Source organism: Poeciliopsis prolifica, unplaced genomic scaffold, assembly GCF_027474105.1.
Source record: "Poeciliopsis prolifica strain line A6 unplaced genomic scaffold, Auburn_PproV2 SCAFFOLD028, whole genome shotgun sequence".
NCBI lineage: Eukaryota > Metazoa > Chordata > Actinopteri > Cyprinodontiformes > Poeciliidae > Poeciliopsis > Poeciliopsis prolifica.
Window position 1 is genome coordinate 6,080,141 of NW_026562403.1, and position 17,143 is coordinate 6,097,283.

Sequence of the window (17,143 nt, forward strand, 5' to 3'; positions counted from 1 at the left end):
GATGAAAAGAAACCGAAGGGGCTTCATACGGGGTCTCATCTGTTCACATCACTCGCACATTTACTGACTGAATAAAATATAATATAGAGCCTAAATTCTATATTCTAACACCTTACGCGCCAGTTGTGCTGCAGCTTTGTACCACGTGACCTGGTAGATGATTTCGATTGGTTGTAGCGTTTGTTTGTGAAGCTCCGATTCCTTACGTTAAACAACGGCGCGGTGGATCACGTGACACATCTGCTGCTGCCTGCTGGCTGAGCGAAAGCGTGTTAGCAGGTAAAAGAAAGTCAGATTTGTTTTGTGAATTGTGTTTAGAATCCGTCTGAAAATTTAATATTTTTCCCGTTGTGTAATTTGGTTTTGTTTTAAAGTCAGTGTTGGACGTTCTGCGTGTGTAAATTCGACATGAACTGGTTGTTCCGTGGTTTGCTAACACGCGAGGCTCTGTCCAAACTGTGAACCATTGTATTGCATTTGGGGGAAAGGCCTTTCACATGCCGGAGCTGGTAGCATTTAGCTGCTCATTACTATTGTAGCTTCGTGGGCAACTTTAATTTCGACTGAGCCATTGCCATCCGCGGTCCCTGGAGTAAATTAGACGATATTTGGTTCCCGTAAGTACAGTAGTTATAAGGAGACACGCCACTGTGTTGCTTTCGTTACAAGTGTTAGCTTGCTGCTAATGTTAGCTTTTCGCTCGGGTTTACACAAAGGGGTATGTCGTGGCTCTTGACGCGTCTGTTTGTTTCCCCCCTGTCCTCCTTGGTGACCGTGAAACAAAAGCGTCGTTGTTTTATGACACGCGGACCAGCCGTAAAATTACTGCGCTGATATTCTCCAAGTGGAGACTCGGGAATGGCGTAGGGACTGTTGAAAGAACAAAGGCAAGTGGCTCGCTAGGCTACAGCTATCATGAGCTCGACTGAACGTTGGTCTGTAATTTCAGCTTCTGTTGTTGTTGTTTTTTTTTTTTTTTGAGCGCTTTTCAACGTCGGGATAATTTCAGTTATTTCTATGGTCGAAAGATAAAGACAACTCTTGGAATCGATTTAAAGCGGACAATACACCCACCGTGTAACGTTTAGAAACTGTTTTTCTAAGTGAACATCAACATTTTGCCTTTAAACTTTCATCAGTGACCAGCCATCCCACTGTTTTTTTTTTTATTGTTTATTTTTGTAACGTCATTTGAAACCCGCGATTTCCCAACATTTTCGGGATCCTGTGGTCTATTGAAAGGTGTGACGTAATCCTTGTTTTTGTGCTTTCAATTTCTCCTGATTTTGGCCTACTTAGCAGTTTTCGGCTTTGCTTTTTAAAATCTATTTTCGTTTTTGTTTTGTTTTGTTTTTCCCGTAAAGGTTTTTAGCTCATCAAAAGAAATGATATCTATGCCCTCCGATAAGAAACACTGGTGAATACTGACGGTGTTTTTGAGTGAGGACAGGAGAGAGCTGTAAGATGACACCCGGACAGTCCCCTCTTGGCTGGCTAAATTTAACTGTGGATGTGGGGGGCGACAGATAGGGGGGTTATAATCTTACATGGTATATAACTGTGTGTCTCAGTCTGCCTATATCAAGTGCACAGCTCTAGTATTGCGCATTTACTCAGAGCCATTTTTTTAAAGACACAGCTGTTCATTTCTATCTTTTTTTTTTAAACTATCATTTCAATTACCATATTTGTACTTTTTTTCCCTTTCCCCTAGATTTTTTCTATTTTGTACATACATTTTTTTTGTATATACTGTATATGATGACTTCAGTGGTCAGCAATCCAGCCCGAGGGACTCGGGACAAGACGCTGCCCACAACCACCCAAACACCACAGCCACAGAAACAGATACAGGTGAGATATTGCCAGTTTCTCTTTTGTTTCAATTATAATTGTATTCACTTATAAAACTACATGAAAATTCACCAAATAAAATGGTTGATGACCAGAATCATCCAGGCTTTAGCTTGATGGGCCCCCCTGAGTAGTGACCAGTCAGCCAGAGACTCTTAATATCTCTGTCTGATTGTCGTCAGGTCTGCTGACAACAACACTTTTGTGGATGTTGTTACGAGAAAGATATTTTAGAAAGGATATCAGGGGACACATAGAGATTCAAGAAAGTATTTAAAATCAAACTTCATTTTACATCAGAGTTTCATTCAGGTAGCAAAACAAAGACTTTAAGCAAATAAGATGGCTGAAATACAGCTGAGCTTGTGATTTCCGCCCGTATGTAACATGCTGAATTTGAAAATATTGACATCTTTATGTTGATCTGAACGAAGGTCAAAATCTACATTCTTCAGGAAAAGTCTTTAGGAAGTCACTGATTGTTGCTTATAATTGCTAATAGAAAAGGGTATGGATAGTTTAAAATGTGAATTTAAGCATTTGGTCTTTGTCAGCAAACCTTGTTCACTTCTGGTTCTGATATAAACTTAAAATATGTTTGTAACGGAAAGGCTTAAAATATATTTTTTTGTGATTTCTCTTATTCCATTTGTGCTTAAAGAGAAATTGAAACTGCATAAAATGTGTATTGGCAGGTCAAAGCTTTTAGAAGCTGAGCTCAAGAAATGGCCACTAAACTCTTAATCTGTGAACCCCCACATAAGATCATTTTAACTGATTAAGACAAGAAACCACATCTTGCTGTTGTCCTCACTTAGATCCGTTTGCTTCTGTCTTACAGGCCACTGCAGAGCAGATGCGTTTAGCGCAGGTGATTTATGACAATAATGATGCTGACTTTGAAGACAAGGTCAAACAGGTATGTTCGTGCACAGGTGGGAAATAAAGAGTAATGTAGTCTAGATTCATACAGCTTCTTAACAACTTAATAAATTGTTGAGGTTCATGATAAAACATAACATTTTAATTCTGATTCCTTTACATTCAGTTGATTGAGGTAACTGGGAAGACCCAAGATGAATGCGTAGTAGCCCTCCATGACTGCAATGAAGATGTAAACAGAGCCATCAATTTTCTGCTTGAGAGTCCCTCCGACACAGTAAGAGCACACACACAAAAATGGATGTACAGAGATAAAATTAACTGCATTCTGGCTAGCTTTTTTTTAATTTTTTTTTTTTTACTGCTGTTGGGGGGAGTTTTGTTGTTCTTATCACGCAAGAGTTTTTTTTTTTTTGTTTGTTTTTTGTTTTCAATGGTTTTTAGTTTTGTTATTTTAATTTTCCATACAGACTTTTGGTTATTTATTTTTTAAGTCTTGGAATACGTATGCACTTGTTTCACAAAGGGCCTTTTTCTTTGTTACACACTGAAGTCATATGCAGAGCAGCAAAAGACAAGCTAGTGTCATTGGGGGAGTTGAGTGTGGACTTGGACAAAAATTGCAGCAAAAGAAGTTTAAGATGATTATCTAGAAGTGCCTAAAAGAGGCGAGGTTCCTGTTGTGTGAAAGTACTTAGCCTTTTAAAGCTCACGTTTCATTGAAACAATTTCAATTATAATTGTTGTGTTGAAACAAAGAGCCATGCCCTGGGTTGAAATAAACAAATCGCTTTTTATGTCACTGAAGATATGGTCCCATTAAGAGCTGTGGAAAAAACCTTATAGACCTATGGTCAAAAGGCCTTTGACCATAGCTACAAGGCTACAGTCATTTAGCCTTTGAGCTATGGCAGGGGTGGCCAACCAGACAAAGACCAAGAGCCACATTTTTTACCAAGTTACCGCAAAGAGCCACATCATATGCATGGGCACACATGAACATCAACCCATCCCTTTCTCATACTCACATACTTTTGCTCAGCCAGATTTATTGTAAATTTCACACACTATTTTAACACAACAAAGACATTTAACAATGAACACTGTGCACTTTCTCATGCAAACACAGTTTGTTTAACCAAATAAACAAACAATAATAAAACAATTTACAATACATTTTTCCTTTTAATATGTGGATTACATGTGTTATTTAATGGAGTGAGCTGAAGTGGCGCTGAAGGTTTGAAGCCTTTAAATGCGACAAGGACACCTGACGTATAAGGCAGAATGGCTTTCCACTACGTTCAACAAAAAAATACAAATTCTCCCACTCTGTCAAAAACGTCTTGTGTTCATCTTCATATTTTTGTTTTCCTGTGCATTTTTCCCTGCCATTTTGAGCGCAAAAGGTTTACTCAAATGATTTTACTCTTACTTAAAAACTGCGCATTTGACGGAAATACCGTATTGAACTCAAGCAAAGCGAAACTTGGATATTATAGTGACCCTACCATAGAGATTTAAATTAGAGTGTATGATTTCCCATTGTCCGGAAATGCATCAGGATGGATGCGAGGGGACCTGGGAGTGAGAGTGAGGGGTGAGCAGAGGTTTGTGTGAGAGCAGAAGGCGAACCACTGGAAAGAGTAAGGCTGCAAGAGAAACAGACTGTTTTTTGTTTGTGTTGTTTTGGCGTGGTTATGGCCAACAGTTATGGCGTACTGCTGTTGTCAATAAATGACAGTTCATTTCACTACTTCTCGTCATTATTGCACGTCTGGCAGACTGTGACTATATGAACGTAAGAGCTGCATGGAACCGGTCAAGGAGCCGCATGCGGCTTGAAAGCCGCTGGTTGGCCATCCCTGATCTATGGTCAAAGGCTAAGTTTAGTGACACTGCCTGAGAACTCACTTCTTGGGATCCTGTCATTTTTTAAGGATGTGGAAAATGTGATTAACATACATTTGCATTAAAAGAAAAGTACAGTAACAATTGTTGAAAATGTTATGATATAAAATTTTGGTCATACCACTCACCTCTACAGTGTTCTTTGTAGCACCAACATGGATTTTGTTTGCTGTTCAGAACTCCTGGGAGACTGTAGGAAAGAAGCGCAGTGTCGGGAAAGAGGGAGGGACCTCGGATTTAAAAGAAAGCCGGGAGAAGAAAGGAGAACGGGAGGCCAGCCGTGGACGTGGAGCGTCCAACAGGAGGGGCAGAGGAATCAGCCGAGGTCGTGAAGGTATGAAATGTTAAAATGGTGTATGTAATGCTGAATAATGTAGACTGTGTGTGCGCAGTTTTCTTATTTATTTATTTTTATTCTGGTTGAATCATAGGTCGTTCAGAGGAGAATGGGTTTGAGGTAACTCCTGGAGAGAGAGGATCTGACCGTGGGCGCAGGGGGCGAGGCAGAGGTACTCACTAGAATAAAACCCTCTTACTAAATGCAGACAAATCCAGAGTTTGTTTGCTTTTACCAAACTTACTGGACAAATGACCTTGATTTATTGGATTCTCAGTGGTCAAAAATTGTTAGGTTATTTTATTTATTTATTTATTTTTCATTAAGTCTTTAATCAGAAAGTAAGGTTGAAGGGCTCCAATTAGCTCATGTCTATTTTCTCTTCAGGAGTCGGAGGCCGTGGGAGAGGAAGAGGAGCTGTTGGAAACAGGTTCTCTTCACAAGGAATGGGGTAAGAATATTGACTTAGGAAAGAGAAAAAATACCAACAAAACGCCCTATCTGCGGGAACAAGGTCTTGTATCTTAATATTAATTTCTGTGTAATTTACTTTTTACTTCCAGCACTTTTAATCCTGCTGACTACACTGCAAACTCCAGAGCCAACCAGGACAGATTGGAGGGCAGTGAAACTACTGAGGGGACTGGTAAATAAGATGTAGTATTGTAGCCTTTCAGAGCCACTGTCTTCAGAGTTTAGAGGCCTCCTTGTTTACAGACACTTGAATCTGATGAATGGATCACTACCATGACTGCAGGATTTGATGAAATGCTAGGGGTGTGATTCAGACATTTGATTCAGGTGGAACAAGGATACCTCTAAAAGCATCAGAACTTAGCCTCTTGTGGACTGGAGTTGGGGATAAAGCTCAGGGTAAAATTAAAACTATTTGTGAAGAGTTGACGGAAACTTAAAACGATAACTTTATAACTTGACAGCTTCTATAAAGTGACAGCGTTTGGTCTCTTTCTCTGTCAGGAACCTGGCATGGCAATATGGAAGACTGGACTTCGGAAGAATGGAATGAGGATGTAAGACATAAATGTTTAAATATGAGATGAACTAGCAATACTATATATAGTACCATTGCAATTTTATGCACTTGTTTGTTTCAGTTAGCAAATTTTTAAAATTAAATTTATTTATTTTTCAGAGTTAAACAGCCAAGACAAAAAATATAAACAAATACAACAAAAACAAATATCAACAAGACAAAACACTGATAAGAGGATAAAATATGTGCACATCAGTCTTCAATTTGCACTTTCAATCATGTCTTGTCATATTTACAACTGCATAATTTCTCAGTTATTTTCACGTGGGAGATGAACAAAAATCTAAGTCGACAAAGCTCTGAATTATCTGCTTTGACTGAAATATAAATGCACTTTATATTAATATAAAGTGTATTTATAGGAGTATATTTTGAGTCAATATTGTAATTATGAATACTTGGGTAAAGTAATAGCTTGTTTTACACCCTACAGGCTTCAATTTTATGCCTGTTAAGTTTTTTTTTAACCTATGTACTTAAGCCATGTTGTATGACTGTATTTATTGTTTGGCAGCGGAGTATTTTCATTACTATTGGAGAAAGCGGTCTAACTTGACATAGTGTTATCATCAAATTGTAAATATGAGGACTGTTTCATGTTGGTGAATATGATGGGGATACACAAGGATCACACGTATAACTCAATTTTTCTGCAGTAGACTGAGTAGAATATTGAGAATCATTTCTAATCTTTGGCCATCAAAGCTAGAGCAAAAACTCCCTCGGGGTGTTACAGGCCCTGGTTTAGATGGCACCATCTTTAATGCAAATGCCTGGTATGAAACAACCACATTTACCAAGAAGCAAAACAGCTCAGGGAACGTTGCACTTGATACAAGTTTGGAAAGAAGTTGCATTTGACCTGCAGTGTCAGCCATGTGCAGAGATAATCTCATGACTGTATTTATATATCACAGTTGTCTGAGACCAAAGTGTTCACTGCCTCTTCTGCTCCGGCTAACCACATCCCACCTGGACACAAGTAAGTCTTCCTGTTCAAAGTCGAACCCTAAACATCTTTAGAAAACAGGTTTTAAAAATCCCAATATTCTTAATACTCATCTTGTGAAAACAAATTTCTTCTCTACTTTTTGTTCTCGTCCTGTGTCTGCTCAGTGTGGACCTAGCTAGCATACTGCCTAAGACTGGAGTGACTGTGGGAGGTTCTGTGGACTCTGACCTGGGAGCAATCGTTGATGGTCCTTTAGCAGAGGATTTGGGCCAAAGCCTGGTATTCACCAACTCCCACCACAATGGACGGACTGCAACACACAGCTACGCACATGCTACTGCCAACAGCTACGCTCATGCCGCCTCTGCTAGCACCACCTATGCACATGCTGCACTGGTATTCCTTACCACACACACTTGCACCTGTTAGAGAACCCATATTTCATAAATATTACTAATCTGTAGTACTGTTGAAGTCATTTTGTCTCGTCTGTTATGCTCCCAGTCTTCAGTCATAGGTTCTGGTTTTGGGTCCCTGAATGCACCTAAGCAGGCACCAGGTCCAGACATTTGCATGTCGGAGCCACTCAACGGGCCTCGATTGCCTCAGAGAACCAGTCAGATGTTGGCAACAAGCGGCAGTGTCTCCAAAGACCCAGGACAACCTCCGATGCAGAGTCCAGCTCCTGCAGCTTCACCTACTGCAGACACTAAGGCTCAGAGGGTTGAAAATGGCCCTATTGGATCCCAAAATTGTAAGTTCATCTTAAATTAAATTTAGGACTTGGGTGCTCGAAATTAACCATGTTCTTGCAGCTACAACATTATTTTTTATGTTCTCTGAAGTGGAAATGAAGCATCAGCCAGAACCATCTGCAGTGCTCAGCCAGCTTGCTCAAAGGCAGCAGCAAACCTCCATACTGCCCACCACAGAGCCTCTGGGCTTGTCTCAGCCACTCGCACCACAGGCCCCCACACCACCAGGTATAGCCACAGAATAGCTCAACATACTATTAAATACATTTAGTCTTCATGATGTTAAAGATGAGTCTAATATGTAAAATGTTACATGGCGTCTTGTTTAAAACAACTGTAACTATATTCGCTATAAATGCTACAAAGACCTGAAATTGTCATTGTAACATTACAGTACATAGTTGTTTTTTTTCTTTGTAGTTATTTCCTAACATTTTATTTGACAAGACTTTAGTATTAATAAAGAATAACCACAAACTGGTGGTGTATTTTTTGAATGTCAGCTTCTTAATAAATATGATGAGGTAAAAAAAAACTTCAGTTTTGAAACAGTCGCCCTTCAGTCAGCACTGTTGGTGAAGCTCTTTAGCTTACCTCCACTATGACATTTTGGTGACTGGAATTGTTTTCCAACAGTTTTCCAACAGTTAAATAGTTTATTATTCTTTCATGATTAGTAGTGTGTAGAAACACGTGAGCATAGCTTTTAAAAGGATTTTAAAAAGATTATAAACAGCAGGAATGAGGCAATGAATAAATGGGCCACTGATCTATGCAATGTTTAAGATTTTTGTATACTTTGCCAGATACTAATAAATACAATAATGCAATTTTGTCACAATTCGGCTCGAATAAATAATGCAAACAGGTTTTTATCAGTCCCTGTATGAGGAGATTATGGTGGTGTTGTGTTTCACATGTCTTCATTTTACTCTTGCATGTTCCTGATCCTATAGGTTTGTTATTGTATACAAAAACATTGTTTTGAATTTCAGGTCAGGAGTCTTCTGGCCTCCCTGTAAGAGACGGATCTTCTCCAGGAAGTAAGCAGTCAGGCCTGGATCTTGCGATCTCTGATCCTCCTCAGCGACAGTTAAAGACCCAGCGACGCAGAGCTCCTCTTCCATCAAAGGTAAAATATCAGATCTCTTAAGCACAAAAAATGTACAATACAAACCCCAGCATGGATGATGGGAATGTTACTCGTAAGACATCTACTTATGTTTTATAAAGATTGATTCCAAACTCAGATTTTAAACTTTGAAGCTGCTTTGTAGGGAGTTGAAGTGTTACTACAGATTGCGTTGCAGTTTTGGGGTGGTTATGTTTTTTTTTACCCCTTCTTAAAATAAGAAGTACCAGTGTTGGTTTGCTTTCGTTTTCTACAGCACGCATTCTTTCTGTCTCAGATTCCATCGTCAGCGGTGGAAATGCCAGGGTCAGCCGACATCTCTGGTCTGAATGTTCAGTTTGGAGCTCTTGACTTCAGCTCTGAAGCTGGAAGTGCAACAGCAGACTCTCAGGCCGAGTTGGCGCGGGAACATTCATCCACACTGGTTCAGACCACCATGCCTGCTCCTGCAGCTGTTCCCACACAGCAGACACAGAGCAGCATGTTCCCCAAGTCAGGACCTGTGAGGTATGTGACTATTAAAAGGGAACAGTGGTCATACAAAAGGATGCAGGCCCAATGATAATAAATTGATGTTTTATTTCTTTTTTTTCTCTCAAGAAAAATAAATATGTTGTATAAAGTAGAGCACATACACCAAATTTTAAATTTAACTCCATTATGGCAGTCCAGTGAGTTCTGTAATAATTCCATCTTTTATATGAAAAATTCACATGGGTGTCATGAATCTGTTTCATGGTAGGTCTATTAAATACAGATTTTTTTCATGCCCCTGTCAAAATAGGTCTTCCCAGATTACACACTGACATTCAAGTTCACATATCAACGACAACATAACCAGTATAGTTTTCAGCTAGTACATATCTAACATAGTTTTTGAAAAGAAGTATTTAACTTTTTTGAAATACAAGGAATTATTTTTTTAATTTCTCCATTCTATGTATATTTCTGTACTATTTGTATTCTTTTTGTTGTGATCTGCAAATGCTTGACCAAACTCGCACTTTCTCTTTGCCTCTTGGTGTCAATTCCTTTTACTTATCTTTTGTTTTTGTTCTTATCCTACCTCCTCTTGTTTCTTCATTTCTTTACTTCTTCCCTCCCTTCTTGAAAGCTCAACCACTGCGGAAGTAGTTATAGAAAAGTTTGGAATTGTCTATTTCATAATGAAGGAAATGGGGGAAAAAACCTGTAAGAACCATGTCCTCTAGCAGAATGCAGCAACGGGCAGTAGAGGAGCATCACAGCTCCAGTTAATGCATTATGCAACCTACAAAAACCTCCACACCCTCTGACACTTCCAGAGAGACTCGAGCTATGCAGAGGATTTTAATCTTTAGGGACAATATGGCAGAAGATAAATCTGTTTGAAAACTTTTTTTCTGTCCAGAAACCTAACATGCCACACCTGTGTTTAACTAAACTTGCTGGATTCACAGTAAAACAATTTGGTTACATGTTGACATAGTTTTAAGCCAAGCACCATAATGCCCTTGTAAAACATTTCCGCAACTCTTTTCAACACCTGCATAATTAAACTATTGCTGTCTAAGCAATACTTTTCAATATTTCTCTCAACTATGCCCTCATCCCCTTCTCTCTTGAACAGTGATCACATGAGCAGCTTACCCTCAGCTGTATCAGACGCCAGCTTTCCTTCACCATCTCTGGGCCTACCTGGCGCAACTCCCTCCCCTTCACTCGGTCTCCCCAGTGCGGCAGCGCCACCGTCCTCTTCAGTTCCTACTCCAACCAGTCGAGTAGACAACAGCAGCTCAAGAACGCTGCCTCCTCATCTTGGCTTCTCGCAGAGCAAAGACATCCCATCAGGTGTTTCTGCTCCTCTGACGGTAAATACAAGCAATTTGGTCCTGTTTTGATCCTGAAGGTTTAATGTGGCCGCAGCCTGATGAATTTTAAGACAAAATTTGTTCTTCCTGCTATAGAATGGCTACAGTGCTATGAAGACACAGGGCACACAGGAAAGTAAGTATTTCCACGACTAAAATATTTTGTCTTCAACATGCAAGATACGTTAACATACAAGATGCATTTCTTTTCTTCTTTAAACCAGGCTCTACGTCGTCTAGAATTGTGAAAACAGAATCTCCTGTTATGACAAGTGAGGGTGGATCTGGACATCATATTCCTTCTCCTGTAGTTACCCCATCCCACTCAGCCCCCATCTCATCACTCAGCAGGTAATGGCTGGCTCACTCACACTGACATTTAACACGGAGATAATGATGGTTTCAAGCACATATCCTAATCCTATCATGTGGAGAAAACAAATCTCTGAATCTCCTAGCTTCTAAGACTGATTTTTCTTTAAAGCTCAAACTTTCATTTGCATCAGGATAATAGATTTATTCTCTTTGCAGTCACATGAGCAGTTCTCACTCATCTGGATCAGCCCTTGTCACAAGTTCTTCCCTCACTGTAAGTTTATAAGCATCTTATGACTGAGATTATGCTTCCAGTTCTTTTTAGTCCTGAATTTCTCACACTTGACCCGGTTACTTCTTTCTCGACCAGATGACCAATGAGGAAAGCAACAGCAACCTTCATGCCTTTTCATCGTCCTCCAGCCAAGCTGTCGCTCCTGCTGCATCCACGATTGTGAGCACTTCATCCTCCAATGGTCTGCACCAATCAGCAGGACCAGGACTGAGTCAGAATGGCATAAACACCACGATCTCAGCTGCAGGCAGCCGCACAGCACCACAAATCTCCACCACTTCTGGTAAGTTATTTTTATCTGGACACATGAGTCAACTTGCTTCAGTATTTCAAATTAGCTACCTGATTTATGTCACTTCATTTGTTTATGAAAGAGAAGGTCATGTGGGTTTCTGCTCTTCTTCCCCTACAGGTAAGGCTCCTCCTAATTTGGCCCAAGGAGTGCCGCCGCTACTGGCTAACCAGTACATTATGGGTCCTGGTGGCTTGCTGCCTGCTTACCCGGTAACTTTCTTTTTCTAATTTATCGTAACTTGTTTTCATTCTCTTCAATGTCATTTTTTATAAGTGGAGACTTAAATGAATTTCTGCGTCATTCTTGAGGATTTTCTAAATATTTCACCATGACACAAGATCATTTATTTCTACTTTTTTCCAACAGCAGATCTATGGATATGAAGACTTGCAAATGCTGCAGTCTCGACTACCTTTGGTGAGTCTTTTTCTCATGTTGCTCAAATCTGAATAAAATGAATTTGAATCCATAAAGTCTGATCCCCGATGGTCTTGCATCACAAGACGACTCGTCTCTGCTTTTAAACTGCTTTTTCTTCAAATAGATGTTACTGTTTCTATTATCATTATTATTATTTAACTTTTCATTTTTCTTAGTCACTTGCTGATTTTGATCGTCATCTTACCTCTTTGCCAACACAGCCTGTTTTACCTTCATAGCTTCACAAACTACACATCCAATTGATTTTTTTTCCCCCTTCCTGACAGTAACATGGTAACACGTCATTTGAAAAATTAGGTTCATGTTTTTGAACACTTCACAGTTTCTATTAATGCTCAAGGTCTTGTTCAATTTATGTATTATTTATTACTTCAGTCAACTCCTTCATACACATCAGTGCAGTTTCTCTTGGGTTAAACCACTCTTCAGTTGTGCTTGTATATTTATCCATTGAATAGTTTCCTTTTTTCACATCGTCTTTAACCCCTTGATTTATTTTTGTTATCAGGACTACTACGGCGTAACATTCCCTGGCGCTACAGCTGCAATCCCTGGAAGAGAGAGTCTGGCTAATAATCCATATTCTGGTGAGTGAAATATGGTTTACTTTGATTATTACCACTGAATAAGCAACACCACTTTTCCAAATTTACATGTATAAATGTTCTCCCTGATCTGTACGTTTGTATCATAAGTCAACATAATTTGTGAGCATGATGGCCACTAAGGCCTTGTACATAAATAGAAAGACAAATATCTCTGCCACATTGCTTTAAGAAATATTGTATATACTGAAAGGTTTTAAGAAAAACTTGAATTCAGAAAAACCTACACAAATACAACAGAGTGTTAGTTTTCAAACATGCCAAAAGCACAGTGGGAAGTGTTGCATAAAGCTAAACCCTTCGTCAGCCAATCGGAATATTCCAGTGATCCAATGAATGATTTTCTGCGTGTTTGCGTTTGCAGGTGAGGCAACAAAGTTTGGCAGGAATGATTCTTCTTCCCCGGCTCCTCCTACCAGCCTGGCTACAGCCGGGGTCCAGTCTCAGACCCAGCAGACCCAGCAGGCAGGGACTCAAGGGCAGGGTCAGAACCAGGCTCAGCAGACACAGAACCAGGCTTTCCTCAACCCGCCTCTGCCACCTGGCTACGGATACACTGGTAAAAAAAAAAAAGCAAACAGAACCTGCAGATGCATTATGTTAATCATTGGCAGGTTGTTTTTTTATATGTGGACCTTTACAGCTTTGCAAATGTGACACTGAGCCTCATTCTGCATAAATTATTCATTTTCTAATTGGTTAAATGACACTGATGAAAGAACTTCATTTTAAATGTGCATTTTTCTTCCCTGCTTCATAAGGTTTCCTGAATGGAACATTAACTACTTAAGTTAGCACTACACAATAAAATCATGTTCATACTTTTATCAGCTTTTGAATGAAATCTTTCAGGGTTTGAAAGGCACTTATTCTAATCAACTGTTACTCCTAACATTTACACAAGGTACAAATAACCTTTAATCTTTTTCCTGGCAGAATTAAAAAAAAGATTAGACAGTTTTACTGTATTAGTTCAATTGAGATTGTGCGAAGCTTTGATTTCCCGCTCTGCTCTCTCTCAGGTCTGCCATACTACGCTGGCATGCCTGGCGTTCCTTCAGCCTTCCAGTATGGCCCCACAGTGTTTGTACCTCCAGCTTCTGCCAAGCAGCCTGCGATGGGCCTGGCCAACCCCTCCAGTCAGTACCACCAACAGCATCAGCCAAGTTACGGGCAGCACGCCTACGGTGCAGGTGGGACATTACTACGCTCTCACCTTTTACTGAAGCAGTGTTTCACATAGTTTGTACAAAGCAAATACTTCTAAGATTGGTGACATCAGACTCTAGTTATGTGGCTAAAAGCTGCTCTTATGTCTGTAGAGGAACAAGGAAACCTTGCTGCATGTGTGTGGCCTGTTTATTTGCCTGCTTGCTTAGCTGAAAGCCACTCCTGAAGTTGAACATAGTCACACTTTCCATCACTGTCAGGTTGCCGTATCTCTCTGACCTGCTCCAATCCCTTCTTCTCCACCTATCCATTTTCCTCTTCATAAATTTCATTGCTCATCTCCCTTCTGGTTCCCCATCCCCCTCTTTCTGTCCTGTGCTGTTCCTCGTCCTTCAGCTTTTGATGACCTGTCTCAAGCCCACGGTGGGGATTACAATAAGACAGGGTATGGAGGCTCTGCCCAGTCACAGGCCAAATCAGCAGGCAGCGGCCCAGGGAAAGGTACACACAACACATGTGCATCCTGAAACATTGTTTATTTCCGGCAGTGGAAACATGGAAATCTATCCACACGGGATTCAGCAGCTTATTGCAGAGAGTGGTGAAAAAGTGAAACAATGTGCCGCTGCACCTCCTCACCTAATCTGCTTCTTCCTGCGGGCTGGCATCTGGAATACTAACATGGAAACAGAAATTCAAGATTTACTGCTGAACAGTGAAGAGATTGGATGTAAAGCTTTTGCCAATCCTTGTTTTTCACTGCAGGTTCAAGTATCTTTCATTAAAATATTTCTTCATGTCTTTCTCTCATTTCTCAGCACCAGGATTATCTGGATCAGGAACAGCTGGTGGAGTTCCTGATATGGGAGGTTCCATATACAGCAAAACACAAGTATGCTTCTCATCATATTTGTGTGATTAATGTTTCAGATCTTTCGGTGATGTGTTGGCTAGAAGTTTGAGTAAGGCTTTCAGTTTAGATCCTACAAACATTTTAAAATTAAGCTTTAATAAAGGTTCACATAAAGTTTTTTTCACAAAATTGTTTTGTTGCTTGTTTAAACAGTTTTGTGACTTAATCTGTTTTAAAGCAAGCGGCCTTAATGAGAAGAAACATCTCAGTCAAAGGGAAAAGAACTTCAAATTCTCTGATGTTCAGCAAAAGCTCTAAAATAATATTGATTAAAACTATTTTGAATATTATAGGAAAATATTTGGCAGCACGGCAATCAGAATATATTTTGAATAGCATATTTGTTTACAAGCTTCTCTATCCAATAAGTTAAACATTAGGGAAAACCAAATATAACCATATGTGATATTATGTATATATTTTTTAACATTCTATGGGTGAGAAAGTAGGAGTAATTTTAGAATACTTTAAATATACAATAGATAATATAGACAAGTATGTACATATGTTAATTTATAAACGCATCAACAAATGAGCCCAGAACAAATTTAAAGGTTCTTATAGTTGGGCATTTGTAGTCTGACTGCAGTCAGGAATGAGTGTTGATAAATGAGCGACACCAGACTTGCGGGTTCTCGTGAAGTAATTGAAGTTCTTTTGCTCTTTTGTCTCTCAGTCGTTTGATAAGCAAGGCTTCCACACCGGGACGCCGCCTCCCTTCAGTCTGCCTTCTGCTCTGGGAGGAACCGGCCCCATGAACCCTGGTGGAGCTCCTGGCTATGCTCCTGGCCCCTTCCTGCACATCCTGCCTCCACACCAACAACCCCACTCCCAGCTGCTGCACCATCACCTCACACAAGACGGACAGGTAAGCAAAGGCCAAACCTTCTGTCTGTACACCTCTGAAATTGTACGTCTATAACAAGCATGTGGAAAACCTCTATGGCAGAAGAGGATGCGAGATGAGATCTCATCTGAACGATTCTTTTGTTTCATTGCAGGGTGGTCCAGGTCAGCGAAATCAGTCCAGCAGTATGCAGCAGAAAACCCAAGGCAGCAAGTCCAGCTATGGCAGCTCTCCCTACTGGGCAAACTGAGGAATACTCCCCATTCCCTTCTCCCCCAAAAGGCTGTGTGGTTGCATGAGAGCGTGTGTGTGTAAAGTTAGAACAAAACAAATGGAAAACATAAAAAAAAAAAAAAAAAAAAAAAACCAGACACACTACCCTTACAATAAGCATTGTGCTCTCCCCACCTCCCCAAGTCCTCATAAGTCTTTTGGGTTCTCTCTTCCCCCCTCTTTTCAAAATTGGTTGTACATGTAAGATATTTATGTATGTATTTATATATAAATATATATATATATACTGTATATGTAATAGTAGAACATAAAGTGGTTGCCGCATTTTATTTTTGAAGGACTTTTTGTTTACTTTTTTCAAAACTGCAGGAAAAATTGTTACATTTAATATGAGTGGCGATGATAAATGATCCAATCCTCCTGAAGAACCAGAACAAGGAAAAGGAGAGCGCAGTAGCACTGATCACATATGAGGACATTTCAGATGGGGGTGGGGTTTATAATGACTAACTGCATCTGTCTTCTTTTTTTTTTTCTCTTTTTTATACATGACTTCCCATATTGCTTAATTCATCCTCTTTCAATTTTGTTCATATATTCTCCCTCCGTCTAGCTCCCTCCCCTGGAAGCTGCCTTCTCCCCGTGTCCATACCTCCCCTTTTTAAAAACTACATACGAGACCTGTCCAACCAAATTTTATATTTTAATTTAATTTTAACCCTTATTTCTGTCAAAATAAAGTTCTGAGCAGTTGGAGCTCCAACTTCTGTCTTGTCTTTTCCTCTCTATGAGTGAAAGTTTTTACACTGGTTATATTTCAGATGTTTTTTCTGTTAAAGTTCAACTTGGTTATAAATATTTGGTAATGAGACATTTTCTTGCCTCTTTTAGTAGGGAGTTGTTCAGTGGAGATGAGGTGTCGTGCAGTGAGACCCTGTGAATGGATTTTATTGAGATCTGTAAAACGGGTACAGAAGCAGATATGGATTGTAAGTGGCAAACATTTCCAAACCTTAATGAGAATCATAAAACTACATTTCTTGTTTTAGAACAGTGAGGATGTGCTAAAAGTGAGATTATTTTTTCCTTTAGGAATTCACTTTAAAATAATTTAAACAACTTGTGCAGATTGATGGACAAAATGACAGGGAAATCAGGAAGAGAATAGTGGATCTTCACAAGTCTGATTTGATTTCTATGTTGTCTTCTCTGCAGAAGATACCATGTTCAGCTGGTTGAATTTATAGGCATTATGTCCTCTTAAGACCACAGACGAATTTGCATTTAATTTTAAAATTAAG

General features: G+C 39.7%; 1 protein-coding gene across 5 annotated transcripts; it reads left to right on the forward strand.

Annotated features, from left to right (window-relative positions):
- The first annotated feature begins 185 nt into the window (after positions 1–185).
- Positions 186–16,609, forward strand: LOC129372119 (ubiquitin-associated protein 2-like). Of its 5 annotated transcripts, none has more exons than XM_055049159.1 (29): positions 186–279; positions 1,715–1,854; positions 2,696–2,773; positions 2,903–3,013; positions 4,825–4,981; positions 5,079–5,156; positions 5,372–5,435; positions 5,548–5,630; positions 5,963–6,015; positions 6,956–7,020; positions 7,155–7,386; positions 7,495–7,744; positions 7,836–7,973; positions 8,741–8,877; positions 9,155–9,384; positions 10,487–10,727; positions 10,824–10,863; positions 10,952–11,078; positions 11,259–11,316; positions 11,413–11,620; positions 11,750–11,841; positions 11,999–12,049; positions 12,582–12,660; positions 13,043–13,237; positions 13,701–13,871; positions 14,245–14,349; positions 14,667–14,740; positions 15,438–15,629; positions 15,763–16,609. In XM_055049159.1, exons 2-29 carry the CDS (start codon positions 1,759–1,761, stop codon positions 15,856–15,858), a joined length of 3,501 nt encoding a protein of 1,166 aa, XP_054905134.1. In that variant the 5' UTR covers positions 186–279; positions 1,715–1,758; the 3' UTR covers positions 15,859–16,609. The 5 variants fall into 5 exon arrangements, with proteins under 5 accessions (XP_054905134.1, XP_054905138.1, XP_054905139.1 ...); XM_055049163.1 differs by having other exon boundaries at positions 12,002–12,049; XM_055049160.1 differs by lacking the exon at positions 186–279 and adding an exon at positions 472–617.
- Positions 16,610–17,143: the final 534 nt, after the last annotated feature.